Source organism: Mus caroli, chromosome 8, assembly GCF_900094665.2.
Source record: "Mus caroli chromosome 8, CAROLI_EIJ_v1.1, whole genome shotgun sequence".
NCBI classification, from domain to species: domain Eukaryota; kingdom Metazoa; phylum Chordata; class Mammalia; order Rodentia; family Muridae; genus Mus; species Mus caroli.
Window position 1 is genome coordinate 47,786,916 of NC_034577.1, and position 16,361 is coordinate 47,803,276.

The window sequence follows — 16,361 nt, forward strand, 5'->3', positions numbered from 1 at the left end:
ATTTTTATATACACATAAAAGATGATTTAAATGTTGGAAATAGAGAGTCTGAAACAGTGTCATCCCACCTTAACAGTTGTGTTTACTATAAGATAGGGTTTGAAGATGGTTAGTTGTAAATGATGGTCACTTTTTAGACAAAGCATTTTTAAGTAGGAACATATGTTGTTTTCTTTAAAAGATTGAAACAAGCAGTTGGACTGTGTCTTCTCATTACAAACCTGTCTCCTTTTTAAATGTTATCAATATGCTTAACAATAAAATCGCCCAATGATATGAGCAAAGAGTTAACTACAAAGGAAGCAAGCAGAAACAAATGAGCTGTCATTTTAAAATGCAAAAGCCTGATTCAATGTTATTTTATAATGTATTTATTACTTGCTAGGGTTCGGAAAGCATCAATAAGTAGCCTCACAGCACGTTATAAGCTTTTATGTCTTCAGTGACCACAGTGATTATGGTAGAAATGAAGATCTTACAGACTTTTCCTGAATGGAGAGGAAAAGATCTCTGTGGTAGACCTCAGAAAGTAGTGATAATTTTTGTGTGGGAGATGGCAAAAATCTAGTGTTTAAATTCATCTCAATGTGTCTCTTGCATCTTAGTGTTGATAGAAACTCCATAGAAGGTTGAAAGAAAGCCATAAAATTACATTCCAAATCTAACTTTGATAAATGACCTTTGACCTACTTTAAACCTATTGAAATTATGGGAAATGAGATATTGTCTGCATATATTTTCAGGGGGAAAAAAGCAAGACTTATTTAAGCAAACTTCTGTTAGATTGAGGTTCAGAATTTTCCAACCCTGTTAATATGAGTGTAAATAGGTCCAGACATGATGCAGGTCATTTGATGATAAAGATCAAAATTTTAGAAATTTATCCTAAGCATATGTGTAGGGATATTCACAAAGGTACATGATTCTGCTGATTTCCTAAATCTAGAAGTCATTTGAGGGCCAGGAAAATTATAGATAGGTAGAATTTTATGATTTACCAATAAGGAGATTTTAAGGCCTTCAAATCAAGGGTTCAATTCCGTTGGGTTATCTACTTTGATATCTAAGGGGAGTCATTAAGTAGTCAGCTAGAAATAGAATATCAAGTTGAGAAGACAATTGGAGTCACCAATATGTGGGGAATGTTTAAGCCCAGAATAATGGTTCAGAGTATAAGAGAAATATGCCCTCTGGCCAAGCTTGTCAACTTGGGTTTTGTTCTTAGAATCCACATAGTAGAAAGACAGAAATGTCTCCTTCAAGTTGTTCTCTGACCTCTACCCACATGTGTTGGCCTGAGTGTACATGTGACACATGTACATGCATACACACAGACACACATTAAACAATTAAATGTAATAAAAAGTATATTAATCATTAGTTGATATATGGTGAGGTATAGTATGGCTGTCAGAACTGGACTCTATCATATAGTGGTTATGTAAAATATTACAGAATTTCATTTTGTGACATCAAACAATGTAACTAAATGAAACAGAGTACTGACATGGTGGGTGACTTTTGTAATTTCAGCCTACTAGAAGCTGAGGCAGGAAGATTTCCATTGAGTTTAACGCCAGCATGAGTTACCTAGTGAGATCCAGTATGGCCTGGACTATACTGTCTAAAAACCTTGAAAACAAAACCCCAAGTAGACTCAAAGGAGTGTGAACAGTGTGGTTGCATCTCAAATTGACATGCTCATTTTTTTTTTAAAGTTATGACTAGTGGTAGAATTGTCATTTGCCAATAGCAGGGCTTTAGGGGCCTCAAATGAAGGATTCCCTTAAGTTGAATTGCCTGTTTAGACATCTAAATGAAGAAGTTGAATAGCTAGGTGGAAATGAAAGATCAACCTGTGGGTGATAGTTATACCCAGGGACTGGTAAAGATCTCATGAGTTAGTGAAGAGACACAAAGCCTTAGCTGCTAGTTTGTACAATGCTAATCTCTTAATGATGTATTTATTCATAAACTCATTAATTCCAAGAGTCCATCTCAAAGTATAACATTAAACAATTTTCTACATTTATTTTATGTGTATGAGGGATGAGAGTTTTCCGTACATTTGTGTATGTGCACTGTGCACATCTAGTACCAGTGGAGATCAGAAGAGGTGGTTTTTCATGCTAGAACTCTAGTTATGGATGCTTGTGCACCATCATGTGGGTGTTGGGACCCAAACAGGGTCTTCTGAAAGCACAAGTTCTTGTAACTACTGAACTCTTTCCAGTCCTCTACTTGTCTCCATGGTTTCTGTGTCTGTTTTTGGTTTTGATATTTTTTGTCTTATTGGTGTATTTAGTGTATTTCTATTTTGATTTCCTTTTTTTTTCTTTTTGGAGGACTTTCCCATTTTTAGCTTTCTTTCTTTCTTTCTTTCTTTCTTTCTTTCTGTCTGTCTGTCTGTCTTTCTTTCTTTCTTTCTTTCTTTCTTTTGTTTTTAGAAAAGGTGTAGGGAAAACATGAAATTAGCTGGGTAGGTAAGTGGGGAGGATATGAGAGGAATTGGGAGAATGAGAAAGGAGAAAGAATATGTTTAAAACATTTTGTATGACAAGTGATTATTAACGGTTTTAAAGAAGAAAGTAGTTAAGTATACCATCACTATTTGGCTTTCAAATAAAATGTGCTATTCCATTTCATTGGCTTCACATAATATTTTAATCAGCAATCACAAAAATGGCCACTAATGTCTATTGATTACAATGCTGATCTGATTGCTGAGAATCCAGTAGAATCTATGACTTTTTTGTAATTATGACAAAAAGATAAACTTACCTAAAATCAGTTGAGTATAGTTATGTAGTCATAATTTATTTATTTGATTCTAATAAACTCAGCAGTGGTGTTAGCTGCTTTCTGTGAACATTTTTACCATATATATATATATATATATATATATATATATATGATACATATATATGATCAACTATTTTCTTTTTTGTCAATGATTTTAGAAAGTAGGAACAATTTTTAATTTTTTAAAAAAGTGATATACATCTAAAAGTTCCAGAGAAAGAAACATGAAAATATTTATTTTATAAAAGTACTAGGCTAAGTACTTTATTAACAGTGCCTTCAATTCCATGAAGGAGGTGGAGTTATTGAAACATTTGCAGTTATCAAAACCTGATTTTCATGTGCTGACTTCCGAAGCTCACATAGGTAGTTACTTATGTACACTTTAAAAAAAACAAGAATATCTTATCTGATGTCCAAGATCATTATGAGTGTGTGGAAGCACCATTGATCTACAGTGGTTAACGGGTATGATTAGATTATCTCCCTCAAATTAAAACTTTTTCCTGAAAATGATCTTCAAATTCATATCTCTTGATTTGGGGATATTTATAGAAAAAAAATGATCGGGGAAGACATTGAACATTTAGTTCGTTTCCCAAGGATAAACTGTAACAGGTTTTATTTTTCTTAGCTTTTGTATTTCTGTCTAACCCCATAGGCATATAGGCTGTCCTATGAGAATCTGAATGACTCATAGTGAACAATAAGAAATTAGAGTAAGTTGCATGACCATGTAATTCAGTCTATCATTCTGTAGCAACTGAGAGTCCAGCTAAATCTAGGATAACATTATTAAAAGGAAAGTTTCATAGAGATGATAATTATAGCAAGACATGATCAGTCTCGGTTCTTGAAGACACAGGCTTGACAGTTTACTTCCCTCACAGTAAGCATGACCTTGAGAATTTCTGTTAATCTGGTTGTTTGAAAGCACACAAAATAGCTCATTTCCTGTCTGGTGACTTATTTATAAACATGTGAAAGGATATTGACTAAATGCTGTTGGGCCTGCAGCTTACATATGTTTGGGGACTTCTTTAAATTTTCAAGCTGCAGAGTTTTACAAAGGATTCTATTAGAAACAAAACAAAAACAAACAAACAAACAACAACAACAACAACAAAAAACCCAAGCAGGTGTTCCCAAACTCCCAAGTCCTTTACAACATTGCTAAGTTGGCTCTTCAGAGAGTCTAGATGTCACTTCACTGATGGGGCCAAGATTCTAAGCAGGCAAAGACTAACTAACACGATAGATCGTGTCATAGGCAAGGGCAGAAGTAAAAGTAAAATGCTTTCATTTCCTGACAGGAGCTGTGGTCTTAAGGATAAAAATAAGCGAGGGTTACTATTTCTCAGAGAGGGCACTCAGTGAGGGGGTGAGAAAACATTTTTGAAGATAGATCGGATTTTCTAAGCACCAAGTCATATTACAAGGAGCTTCAAGGTCCTTAAAATGGCTGAACACAACTAGTAGACGACAAGTGATTTTTTTTTTTTTCTTTTTGTGCTTCTAAAAAAAGATGAGTCGGGTTTACCTCAGCAGTGGCTGGCTTGAAGTGCCATGGGGAGATGGTGACTTAGGTATGGTATAGATCTTTATGAAACTGTATACATATAGATATTAAACCATGAATGTTTTGCTCTTGTGCTGTGATATTTACAAAGCAGGAGCAGGCTCTTACCATGTAATAATAAACCAGATGTCTGAGAACGAGTGCTGTTTCTAAATACAGACGCTCACCCCACATAGCTCCTCAGACCATAGCAGTATGTGTTTACAGATATTTTGTAAAACAATTTCATACGGATAATTTATCTTGATAAGTTAAGCTGAATATTTTTTTCCAGTAAGGATTTTATTCCTAGATACTGGACAGAGATTGAAATAGCTATATATGAAAATATTTATATCTTGTTTGATCTTAGAAAACATAAAACATATAAAAATAATATAAATCATGTTCATATGGGAAAGTATGATATTTTTACACTGAAAGTATTTGAATAGATACTTGCAACTTATAGTTGCTAAGTTTCTGATTTTGACTAGGAATAGAAGGGACGGGTGAAAAGGTTTTGAAACAGAATTAGGATGCAATCTAATATCTTTTGATTTTCATGTTACTAAGATTAATTATAGAAAATTTCCTAAGGAATTAGAGGAAGCAAGTGATATGAGGTCATTTGGGAATTAGTTAAGTGGAATTTAAAACAAACCAGTTTTTGTTTTTGTTTTTGTTTTGTTTTGTTTTGTTTTGTTTTGTTTGTTTCATGACAGTGTTTCTCTGTGTATCCCTGGCTGTCCTTAAACTCATTCTGTAGACCAGGCTGGCCTTAAGCATAGAGATCTGCCTGCCTCTGTTTCCTGAGTGCTAGGATTAAATATGTATGCCATCACCTTTTGGCTAACAAATGATTTTTGTATAGGCTTGTATGCATATTATAAATCATTTCTTTAATAAATTGGTTCATTGATTAATTGATTAATCCAGAAAGAAAAAGTGTAATGCAGTTATTTATTTTGGTGTAGATGGGACCAATTTTTCTGAGCATCAGTGCAGTCATTCTGGTTAACAAAACATTAGAATGCAGAGGCAAGCTTGCTGGGAAGGCTGTGGAGAAGCTCTCAGTTATAAACCTTGTTAGCTTTGTTGCTGCTTTAAGAAGCATAACACTGGCCTTCATAACACTGGAAAGGACCTGCCCTAAAAACAAACCTTCAGGTGTCAGTTTTTTAGGCCTTTGTCAATCTTAGCATCTGTCTGTCTTGTCAGAGACAGTAGAAAAATGGGTAGTCATAATATAGCAGAATCATATAATTTGGCATCTGTCTTTAAGACAAGTACAAATAGAACTTTATTATAAAAGAACATTATAAAAGAACTAAAACCTTGACCTTGCAAATATCATACATTACTGAATTCAAGCACTGATTATTTGAAACTCATTGATTTTCTACCTCTCTGTGGACGAAACTAAGGGTAGTAGTCCCAATATGTGATCTGTTTTGAAAGCCAACATTTTCTTTCCTGTTTGACTGCTCACTGTAAGGATTAATCTACATTTTGAAGTCCCCCACATTTCATTTTGCACTAAAATCTTTAGTAATAAAACAAACAAATGTGTGTGATTTGTGAAGCATTATATTTCATCTTGGAAACTAGGTCACAGCACATATATGAAAGACAGAACATAAGTAGTGGGAGTTGGTTAGCTCCACCCATTTTGGGGGTTTCAGGGACCCAACTCAAGTTGGCAAGCACCCTTACCTGCTGAGCCACTTCACCAGCCATGAAATTGTCGTTTCTTGGTTGCTTGCTTGCTTCCTTCTTTCCTTCCCTTTTCCTTCCTTCCTTCCTTCCTCCCTCCCTCCCTCCCTCCCTCCCTCCCTCCCTCCCTCCCTCCCTCCCTTCCTTCCTTCCTTCCTTCCTCCCTCCCTCCCTCCCTCCCTCCCTCCCTCCCTCCCTTCCTTCTTTCCTTCCTTCCTTCCTTCCTTCCTTCCTTCTTTGAATATGTGTGTGTGAGTATGTGCCTGGGTGCATGTCAGTTTGCATGTATATACGTGTGCATACATGTAAAGTGCTTAGACCTAGTGTCATACACATAGTCAATTTAACATCAACTAACACCATCGTGATTTATAAGTCAACAGTAAAGAGAAAATGTTCTCTTGCCCCCTTACTCTAACATTTGTAATTTTCAGTAAACTGTTGTTATGCCATTACATATAAAGAGATTGTTGACTGACAAGTGACTCCAAGCCTCCATGTCACACTCATGTGCTCTCTTCTTTTTCTTGTCACATATATCCAGACTTTGGTCACTGGAATTACTTGGCCAGCATTTACAGGGTTCTAGTCAAGCTTGGGTAGAATCAAATTGGGCTTTTAAATTCTCTAAAAGATGGAAATAATGAAATCATTTCTAAAATACAGCATTCTTCTGTACTTATGGCTCTAATAATTTTATGATTTATTTAGAAAGTGTTTCATAAAACTTGCATTTTTATGAACAGTCAAGTGACTTTATAACAATTTGTATAGTAAAACCAATCAAAACCTGTAAAATTATTACCATATCTTATGAATTTAACAGTGGAAGAGAAGCAGACAAGAAGATAGATATTAGTAGTCATAACCATACTATTTTATGAACATTTTCTCTTTAGTCAGTGTTGCTTTTATGTCTTAAAATTTATCTGAATAGGTGTTTTCTGTCTGTTTTTATCACTTTAAAGCCCTTTAAAGTAATCACACTGAATCTATAATATATTATCTATAATATCCAGGAATTTGCAGGAAAAATACCCAGAATAATTTTTAACTGCTTAAGTGACCACAGGGAAAGTGAGGTAGGAGCACTTGATGTGTCTCTTAGAAGAGGAAGAGAAGAAAGTTCACGCAAGAAGACTGCTTTACCTAGTGGGTGGGGCATAAGAGTCACTTGAGAAGGGGAAATTATGGGGCATGACATCTAGGTTGGGAGCTAAGTGCCCTGACCCACCCACACCAAATACATGGAGAATGATGCTCTACCAGTGAGCCTTTGACAATAGTAGCACCATTTCAAAAATAGCTGCCCCTGTGCCCCTCTGATTACCCTTTCTAGGACCCCCTGAGGCTATGCTATGTTTCAGACTTCAGGATTAGCTACTTGACCTTCTTAGCAACATTTTACAGCTCACATCAGGACCAGGACAGTGTGAGGCCTGTGATTAGGAGGAATAACAGGACAGGCTTAGAGTGTGGAGACATGAGTCTGGCTGTGAGCACTGCTAAAAATACAGTAAATGCATTTATTTCTGGTTATGTATGGGCAAGTTTCCTAAGATCGGAACAGTCACTGGGTCACCTTGTTAAATGCTGACTGTGTCTAATTTATATGATATTAGAACTGATGGAGCCTAATAGAGTTTACATTGACCCCACGATTTCCTTGTTGTTGTTCTGGACAGGATCCTGGGCAGATCGATCACCACTGCATGAAGCTGCAAGTCAAGGCCGTCTTCTTGCTCTGAGGACATTGCTATCACAAGTAAACTATTACTTTATGTCAGCTCCCTTCCTATGTGCATAGAACACCTTCAAAACAAATCCACTCAAAAGTAATGAATTTAAAAGTGTCACTACTGTTCCTTCTTTGTAACTTGTATTAGGGAAGACCATAGTTTCCATTTTACATTTAAAATTCCTTCATGAATGCTTTGTTATATTGCTATGTCTTCCTATTTCAACTGTCTCTCATAGTATATTTGGCCATTAATAAAGATATTTAGACTAGCACTTTTATTTATGTATTACATATTACTCTAAATATTCTTAATTTGGTGTAATATGTATAGCTAAATATAGACTTAGTTTGGTCATATAATATCTCCAAAGGGGTACTCAGAGCTGATGTGGAAACAGCACATTTTACATTATGGTAGTTTATGAAATATTATGATAAACTGCTTGTGAATGCAAGAAAGTACTTATTTCTATGCCTGCCTGCTTCTTCAGAGTGAGCAGAGGGAGAAAGAAAGGCAAGGATTCCTCCTACAAACAGAAAGTAACTTAGCTTGGATCAGCCCATTGAATATTCACAGCCTCCTATCTGACTGTAATGTATACTCAGTGTTGGGGCATTAATAACTCCCCATGTGACATAAAAAGAAATTTCTCAGATGACTATGAGAAAGGTTAGTTCCTAACAACCTAGTTTGAACACCTGACGCTTGAGGGCAGCCACGGGCTACCCAGAGTTTCATTTTCTCACCTGTAACATGACCATGTGTCCAAGGTGTTCCCTTGGAGTCCTGTGACAGCCATGTGACTGTTTTGCTCATTACTTCATGATGGGGGAAGGACCTGTATAAAAAGGTCAGTGGTTTCAAGAGATAATCATTTGGAGAGGGTCACCTAGTGCTTCTAGAGGAAGGCAGTCACAGTGTTTCTCAATGTACCTCCTGTCCACAGATATGCTGGCTAAGGGAACAGAGAGGCTCCAGCCGAGCCCTCTCACATGTTTCTGGTATCTGGTCACACTAGGGGGTGGTAGCATCTCCTCAAACCAAATTGCTTACTAGGAACTCCAGATCTTGGAAAGGACAAGGATGGTTAAAAATGCCGCTGGCTAGCCACAAAGATACAGTGTGGCTGTCTATGCCTATGGCTTCATATTATTCCCTGTTACAGCTTATGACACTCAGTACTATGTTAGGAAGATATTGTTGCCTTGAAACATCATATAATTTTCTTAGTAAAATGATCACTAATGGGCAATAAATTATAAATGATCCTCTACAAGGCAAAGAAATTTATATCCTAATAATTTTATATGATTTAACCTCATATTGTTAGCTAAACTGGAGCACAGTAAGTGGATTAATGTAGAAAATGGAATGAAATCTCTTATTTTCTACCCACTGGAAATGGTAATAATTGTTGTAAAAGTATGTATCCCGTTTAACTCTTATGACTACCCTAAAACTTAGAAATCAAAGTATTTGTTCATGATTATTGTGTGAGTCACAATTTAAACACAAGTTTAATTTTGAAGACAATCCTACTATATAACTTAATCTTACCTATTAAATGAATAACTATTGAGTGGCACATTCATAAATCAATTTACTAAACTCTATTTTCCTGGTTTAGATTAACCACTGATTGTATAATCACAGTCAAATCAAATTATCCAGTTTATAAAAAGTCTTTAATCCTATCAAATGAGAAACCTTAAGAAAACGAACTCTAAAGAAAACATGCCAGAATCTAGTAACAAAATGCTTGACATTATTGGGTAAGAGTGCTATAGTAATCATGAGGTTCCTAAGCTTCAATTAGTCTTGTGAATGGGGCATATTAAAATGATTACATATTCATAGGCATGGTATGATAAAATATGTATATATTATATAATGATAAAAGGTAGTTAACCTTTCCATCTCAAACATTCTAAAATCAATTTTGATTGATATTTAATAATTGAGCATATTTATTGAGTACAGTATAATATTACAACCCATTCCTGTGATAGGAATATTTCAACAGTATTCCCTGTGACAGGGCAAAGAAAAATAATTGATTTATATCAGTTACTTTTCTCATTACTGAGACCAATTGTCTTGCAAGAAGGCACTCAGGGGAAAGGCTTGCTCTGGCTTACCTTGTTCTGCAGAAGAGGCTGGGTGGCTGGGGCTGGGGCTGGGGTGGGGAGCCAGCCAGTCACACCACACTGCTTGTTATATTCACACACATCAAAAGCTGAGAACATTGAACAGGAGCAGCAAGGATATAACTCATAAACTTGTCCTGAATGAAAGGGCCCTCCTTCTGTCAGTTAGACATTTCCTCTAAAAAGCTCAAGGAAAGAAGCAGAAGTAAAATGAAATGCAGAATATTAAGTAAGCAATTGACACAAATGCCACATGGAGGAAAGCTTTAAATAGTTGACTTGACAGACTAATGATTAGCTGAAATTAAAAAATTCTAGAACATAAGTCAGATAACATCACAGTAGCCTAACATGCATACTGTGTGTAGCTAGAAGTGGGGGCTAAGGAGTTTCAACAATTGATTGGCTCAACTGCTAAACTGGAAACCAGTTGACTAGATTCTTTCATCTTGTAAAAAAGTCTCTGTGACATTTATGGGGATGAATGACATTGTGTACCTTCTCTTCTTACTGTAGGGTTATAATGTAAATGCAGTAACCATAGACCATGTCACTCCACTCCATGAGGCCTGCCTGGGTGACCACGTGGCCTGTGCAAGGACTCTCCTGGAAGCTGGGGCTAATGTAAGTTCAAAAAGTAAATTAAGAATTTCACATCTATTGACCAACAGAAGCCAGGTTCTCGTTTTTCCTTTTCTCTCTCTTTTTCATAGTAGTATGGAAAACAAGAGTATGTATGAACAGTGCCCTAGAACTGCCTCAGCTCCTCAGGACACCCTGTAAAGGAATCCCAGCCGTTGTATAGAGTAGCACACTGGGGCTCCTTAGATTTCCTGCTTCTGTGAATCAAAAGAACAAAAGATGAGCATCTGCATCTTGTATCTTTGCTTATTTTCTGACAAAGTCTCCAGAAATAAATTCTCAGAAATAATAGCTTTGGTGCATGCCTGTATTTCTGTATCTTTGGAGGCAGGGTAATGAGGAGTTCAAGATCCTCCTATATAGACAGTTGGAGGATAGCTCAGGTGATGTGAGATCTTCTCAAACACACACACACACACACACACACACACACACACACACACACAACCACGATATGCCATATTTAACTCTCTACTAGTAAAGTGGCCTTGTCATTTCCTTCACCATTACTGGTTTCTTTCTCTCTCTTTCTCTCTCTCTCTCTCCCTCCCTCCCTCCCTCCCTCCCCCCTCCCTCCCTCCCTCCCTTCCTTCCTTCCTTCCTTCCTTTCTCTTTTCTTTCTTTTTTTGACTTCCTGTTGAATTTGTTTGGGTTCTGTACCTGACTCGTGTTTTTATTCCAATGCATTTCAATAGTAGGGTCCCCATTCCTGTGACTCCTCTTCCGCATCACATTTCGATGATCTCTCGAAGGTTTAAGCTTCTTTCTTTGATGTGTATGAAGTAAATACACATTGTCAGACTTGCAAGTCATAGAAATTTTGACAGTGCATAAACAAGTTCCTTAGTCCCACATGGCTTTCAAATCTCATTCTCAGGTTTTGGGTTTTGTTTAGGCAAACGCAATCACCATAGATGGCGTGACTCCCTTGTTCAACGCTTGCTCACAAGGCAGCGCAAGCTGTGCAGAACTCCTTTTGGAATATGGCGCCAAAGCCCAACTGGAGACCTGTTTTCCATCTCCAACACATGAGGCTGCCAGTAAAGGTTAGTTAACAGGGTGGGGTGGAGTTTAAAAGGAAAATATCTCTGGATAATGCATATGCCGATTTGTCTTTCAATGGATTCTACTTCTGTGGGAAACATGGGTAGGGGGAGGTATGTGTTCAAGAGAGCATCGACAAAATGTAAAGCTGTCTTTCCTTTGCATTGGCAGGTCACCATGAATGTCTCGACATTTTGATAGCCTGGGGCATAGACGTTGACCAAGACATTCCTCACTTGGGAACTCCTCTTTATGTAGCTTGTATGTCACAGCAGTTCCATTGCATCTGGAAGCTTCTTTATGCTGGTAATTTTCCATTCTATCCATACATGTAGATAATTATCTGTTCGTCTAACTAGCTTCTTTCAAAAGTCACATCTCATTGCTAAAAGGTTCTTATTATAAGTGCTCTCACCTATGCATATGCAGTCTACTAAGGAAACTTCTACTTCATGAGAATATGTCAAAGCTCATAGATGGCCGGGCGTGGTGGCGCACGTCTTTAATCCCAGCACTCGGGAGGCAGAGGCAGGCGGATTTCTGAGTTTGAGGCCAGCCTGGTCTACAAAGTGAGTTCCAGGANGATTTCTGAGTTTGAGGCCAGCCTGGTCTACAAAGTGAGTTCCAGGACAGCCAGGGCTATACAGAGAAACCCTGTCTCGAAAATCCAAAAAAAAAAAAAAAAAAAAAAAAAAAAAAAAAAAAAAGCTCATAGATGAATATGCACTCTCTATGAGCTGCAGCTGAGTAATCAGAACACATTTGTTACATAATTGAGTAGAAAAGCCTTTCTTTGTAAGCAGTCATAAAATTAAGATTCTCCAGACTGAATATAATATTGCTAAGTATGTAAACAAATCCCACAAAACTTTAGAGTTCTAAGTACTTGAAAAACTTTACTGCCTACTGTCTTAGTTTGGGTATTATTGCTGTGAACAGATACTATGACCAAGGCAACTCTTACAAGAACAGCATTTAAATATTTGAAAAAAACTAATGTATATATTGCATCTCCAGAGATACCAAGTTTAACAATTTATATATGCAATATTTATGAAGTCTATATTATGAACAAAACGCTCATTATCAATAAAGGTCCTTTATGTGTCCTTCTCCATGTTGTCTTCCCCTCTTTTCCCTACAGAGGTAACTCCTCGTGAGTGATTGCCTTTTCATCATTCCTCCCTGTTCACATACAGGTGCTGATGTGCACAAAGGCAAGTACTGGGACACACCACTGCATGCTGCTGCTCAACAACCCAGTACCGAAATCGTGAACTTACTGCTAGAATTTGGAGCAGATATCAATGCAAAGAACACGGATCTTTTGCGGCCTGTCGACTTGGCTACATCTAACAGTGCTGTAGAAAGAATACTTCTTCAACATGAAGGTAGAGAGAAAATATGGGAATGCTTGTGAATGGAAAAATATACTTTCCCAAAATAGATGAAAGTGAAAAGTGCTTTGTTAATGTACGAAGTAACAGTGGCATGAAATTCCAGTTATTTATTGTGGGGGAAAAAAAACCTCAATTTAGGTCCTATGTAAGGAAAATATAATTTTAGAATTCTTTTAGTGTGTCTAAATATTTATATTTCTTTAGTATAATATGTTGGATGTTTCAACAATGTATAATGTGTAGTTTTCTGACACAATTTTTAGCTACATCACTATTTTAAAAGTATATTTGAGTACTGGGTAATTGAGCCCTAGGTCTAGCACACAACACAGCAGCACACGCTAGGGTAGTTCTCTACCAATGAGCCACATTTATAGGCACCTGAATACCTCTCCAACCACTCCCTCCCCTTGTTGCTGTTCTTTGGAGGGAGGAGGGAGCAGAGTTTCCTGTATCTCAGGCTGGCCTGGAACTTTTCTAATCCTCTGCCTCTGCCTCTCTGGGGCTGGGGTTCTAGACATGCGTGGCCATGCTTAGTTTATTCAGTGCTGTGGTTCAAATTAGATCTCTATATCCTCCAGCAAGCTGTCTACCCAACCGTGCTCCATCTCCAAGCCATTCATGCACCATGGTATAAGGGATGGTGTGTGTTCTGGAGGAAATATTTTTACTTTTACCTTTTATGTTTTTCTCTTAAACAAAATTTGCAAACCTTAGTTCAGAAATATAATTGTAACTTAAAATTGTGCCTTTTGGTAATGTATCTTAGATTGATTTAGATCTCCATTAAAGATCGGAATTTGTTTTGAAACTTTCAGTGAGAGAATAATTAGACAATCTTAAGATAATTATGTCTTTTCTCAGTTATTTGTATGCTGTGTGTTTTGCCTGTATGCATGCAAGTACATTGAATGCCTGCTGCCTACAGGAGCCAGAAGAGGGCACCAGATCCCCTAGAATTGGAGTTAAGGATGGTTGGCAGCTATAACGTGGGTGCTGGGAATCAAACCCAAGTCCTCTGTAAGAGCAGCACGTGCTCTTAACTCCAATACTATGAACTTTAATGCTTTAAAGAACATATATTGGACATTTCTCAGTCATGAGATCTCATGAAATATACCTCAAGATTTCTTAAATAAAGGCAATATAAATAATAAAAGACATTTGTCATCCGCCAAATTAAAATTTGTATGCTTTCAATTACTATATCTTACCATGTGTAATTTTGTTTTTAACAAATATGTTCTTGTCTTCTTGTAGCTACCCCAAGCTCTCTTTGCCAACTGTGCCGACTCTGCATTCGCAACTACATAGGAAGACAAAGGTTCCATCTTATCCCTCAGCTCCAGTTACCAACATTGCTGCAGAATTTCTTACAGTATCGATAACACAGAAAATAGTTTCACATTCTTAAGAAATCAAAATTTTCTATTTTGGTTTCTTTTTAAAATATAGAAGATAAGGGTGATGATACATATAACTTCACCCAGGAAAGCGGTAAAATCTAAGTGGATTTTCATCTGAAGAATACTCATTGGTACTGTTTATCAATTTTTACGGTCTTTGGATTATATTTAAAACATCTATACCATCTCAGCATTCTTGGTGTATCTTCTTGACTTAGGGGAAAGATGGGAATTTATTCATTTTATGTTTTTTTATTATAGAGTGGAAAGAAAATTGCACACTTTTGCTAAAATATTAGTTTAATTATAAATTTCATCCTATGTTACATTTTGAAGGATCTGTATTCTCAAAAATGGTTAACTGTAATTTCAGATACTGTCATTGGTTACCTGTGTTTTTAATATTGTCAAAAATTAGAGCAATTACTATGCTTTTTGAAATAAAGATGACTTATGCACTTGCTATTGTAATAATCAATTCATAAAAGAAAGATAATCTCTCCTCCTCTGTAGAGGGACCTCAAATTTACTTTCACATAGTAAGTTTCATTATAGACTAAAAGTTAGAGGGCCTGAAAGTTAGTCTTGCCCTCACACAGACAGATGTGGGAGACTAAAGACCTGTGAGGGCTCTTTGAAGACCTTCTCAAGAGATGTTTCTGAAGGAATGTCTTCAGAGCTTTCTTATGTTACTGTAGTCTTCTTCTAGTTCAAACACTGTCAGAACCTATCTATAACACACTGAAGAAAATGGACTCTATGCCTCAGTGACAAAGGCCTGAGTTACATTCTGGGGCTATCAATTCATACAGTAAGAGAGAGTTCCACAATAACTGTCTCAGAAGAATGTGTGCCAGGGCTCTTTAACTTCTGAGTGTCTGCACTTTAAGGGACTGTGTCACTCCCTTGAGAAATGCATGCCTTGGCCTCAGTCTTTGAGATAGGGCTGATGATCAAGGAAGCAGACAAATTCATTCCATATGCCCTTTCTCTTGTTTCACACTACGAGGAAGAGGGCTTTCTTTCCATATGTAATTTCATATACTCCTACTGGAAGGAGGTTAGAAGAGGCACGCTACAATTCTCTAACAGGAAAATGGCATACCTGCATCTTTGATTGATGAGAGACAAGATTATAACACAGTACCACCTATAAAAGAGCAGTGTCAGAAAAGACTGACAAAAGATTATTTGTATAAAAAAAGAGTAATTTTTTAAGCTAATTGTTCATGGAAATATAGTTTTATAGATAAGGTACACTGAGTGTGTTCTAAGCTGAAGAAGCAGAGTAGCCACATAGTGTCTGGAAGTCTCCATCTCCTGCCTTTAATATTATGAACCTTCTTTGATGTGAAGATCCTTTTTATATGAACATATCCCAGTCCCATGGCATCTCTATAACGCTTGCTTTCCTGACACACTCAAGGCTTGCTCGAGACAGATGTTGGCCAGTAAACACATGGGGAGTAGATTCCATAGAATTACTGACTTCTTAGTGTCAGATGTCCTCCCTGGAAAAAGTGTAACGGAAGTGAGAAGGTTTGGACTAAGTCATCTGAATGGTTGCCCCCCCCCCCAAAGAAAGTGAAAAATTACTGAATTGGCTGAGTTAGGTCAAATTTCACTTGGGAAAGAGAAACTTGAGATAACAAAAAGTAAATTATTTCTGTTTAGGGTCGACTTTTTGCAAACATTAGCATGTAGTTTGTCCAATTTTTACTCCCAATAAATGGTTTTCATAGGACAAAATTATTTTAAAGTGTATTTGAGCACTAAAGTTACTTAAAAGACCGTCCTTATACAGAAGTCACCTAAGACCATCAGAGAACATAGATATTTACATTATTAATAATAGAAGTAGCAAAATTACAGTTATGAAGTTGCAACAATTTTTTTTTATTCAG

The 16,361-nt window shown here is 36.8% G+C and overlaps 1 protein-coding gene across 3 annotated transcripts in view; it reads left to right on the forward strand.

Annotated features, from left to right (window-relative positions):
* Positions 1 to 14,935, forward strand: part of Asb5 (ankyrin repeat and SOCS box containing 5) — a 36,262-nt gene extending 21,327 nt beyond the window's left edge. Inside the window, exons 1-7 of one of the 3 annotated variants that reach the window (XM_029480803.1) lie at positions 4,289 to 4,388; positions 7,762 to 7,841; positions 10,482 to 10,589; positions 11,503 to 11,653; positions 11,823 to 11,957; positions 12,851 to 13,042; positions 14,312 to 14,935. In XM_029480803.1, coding sequence (XP_029336663.1) covers positions 4,328 to 4,388; positions 7,762 to 7,841; positions 10,482 to 10,589; positions 11,503 to 11,653; positions 11,823 to 11,957; positions 12,851 to 13,042; positions 14,312 to 14,439 — 855 coding nt within the window. In that variant the 5' untranslated portion in view covers positions 4,289 to 4,327 and the 3' untranslated portion in view covers positions 14,440 to 14,935. Of the gene's footprint in view, positions 1 to 4,288; positions 4,389 to 7,761; positions 7,842 to 10,481; positions 10,590 to 11,502; positions 11,654 to 11,822; positions 11,958 to 12,850; positions 13,043 to 14,311 lie in introns of those variants that run through there. The other 2 variants (XM_021170729.1, XM_029480802.1) reach the window with 2 other exon arrangements.
* The last annotated feature ends 1,426 nt before the right edge of the window (positions 14,936 to 16,361 follow it).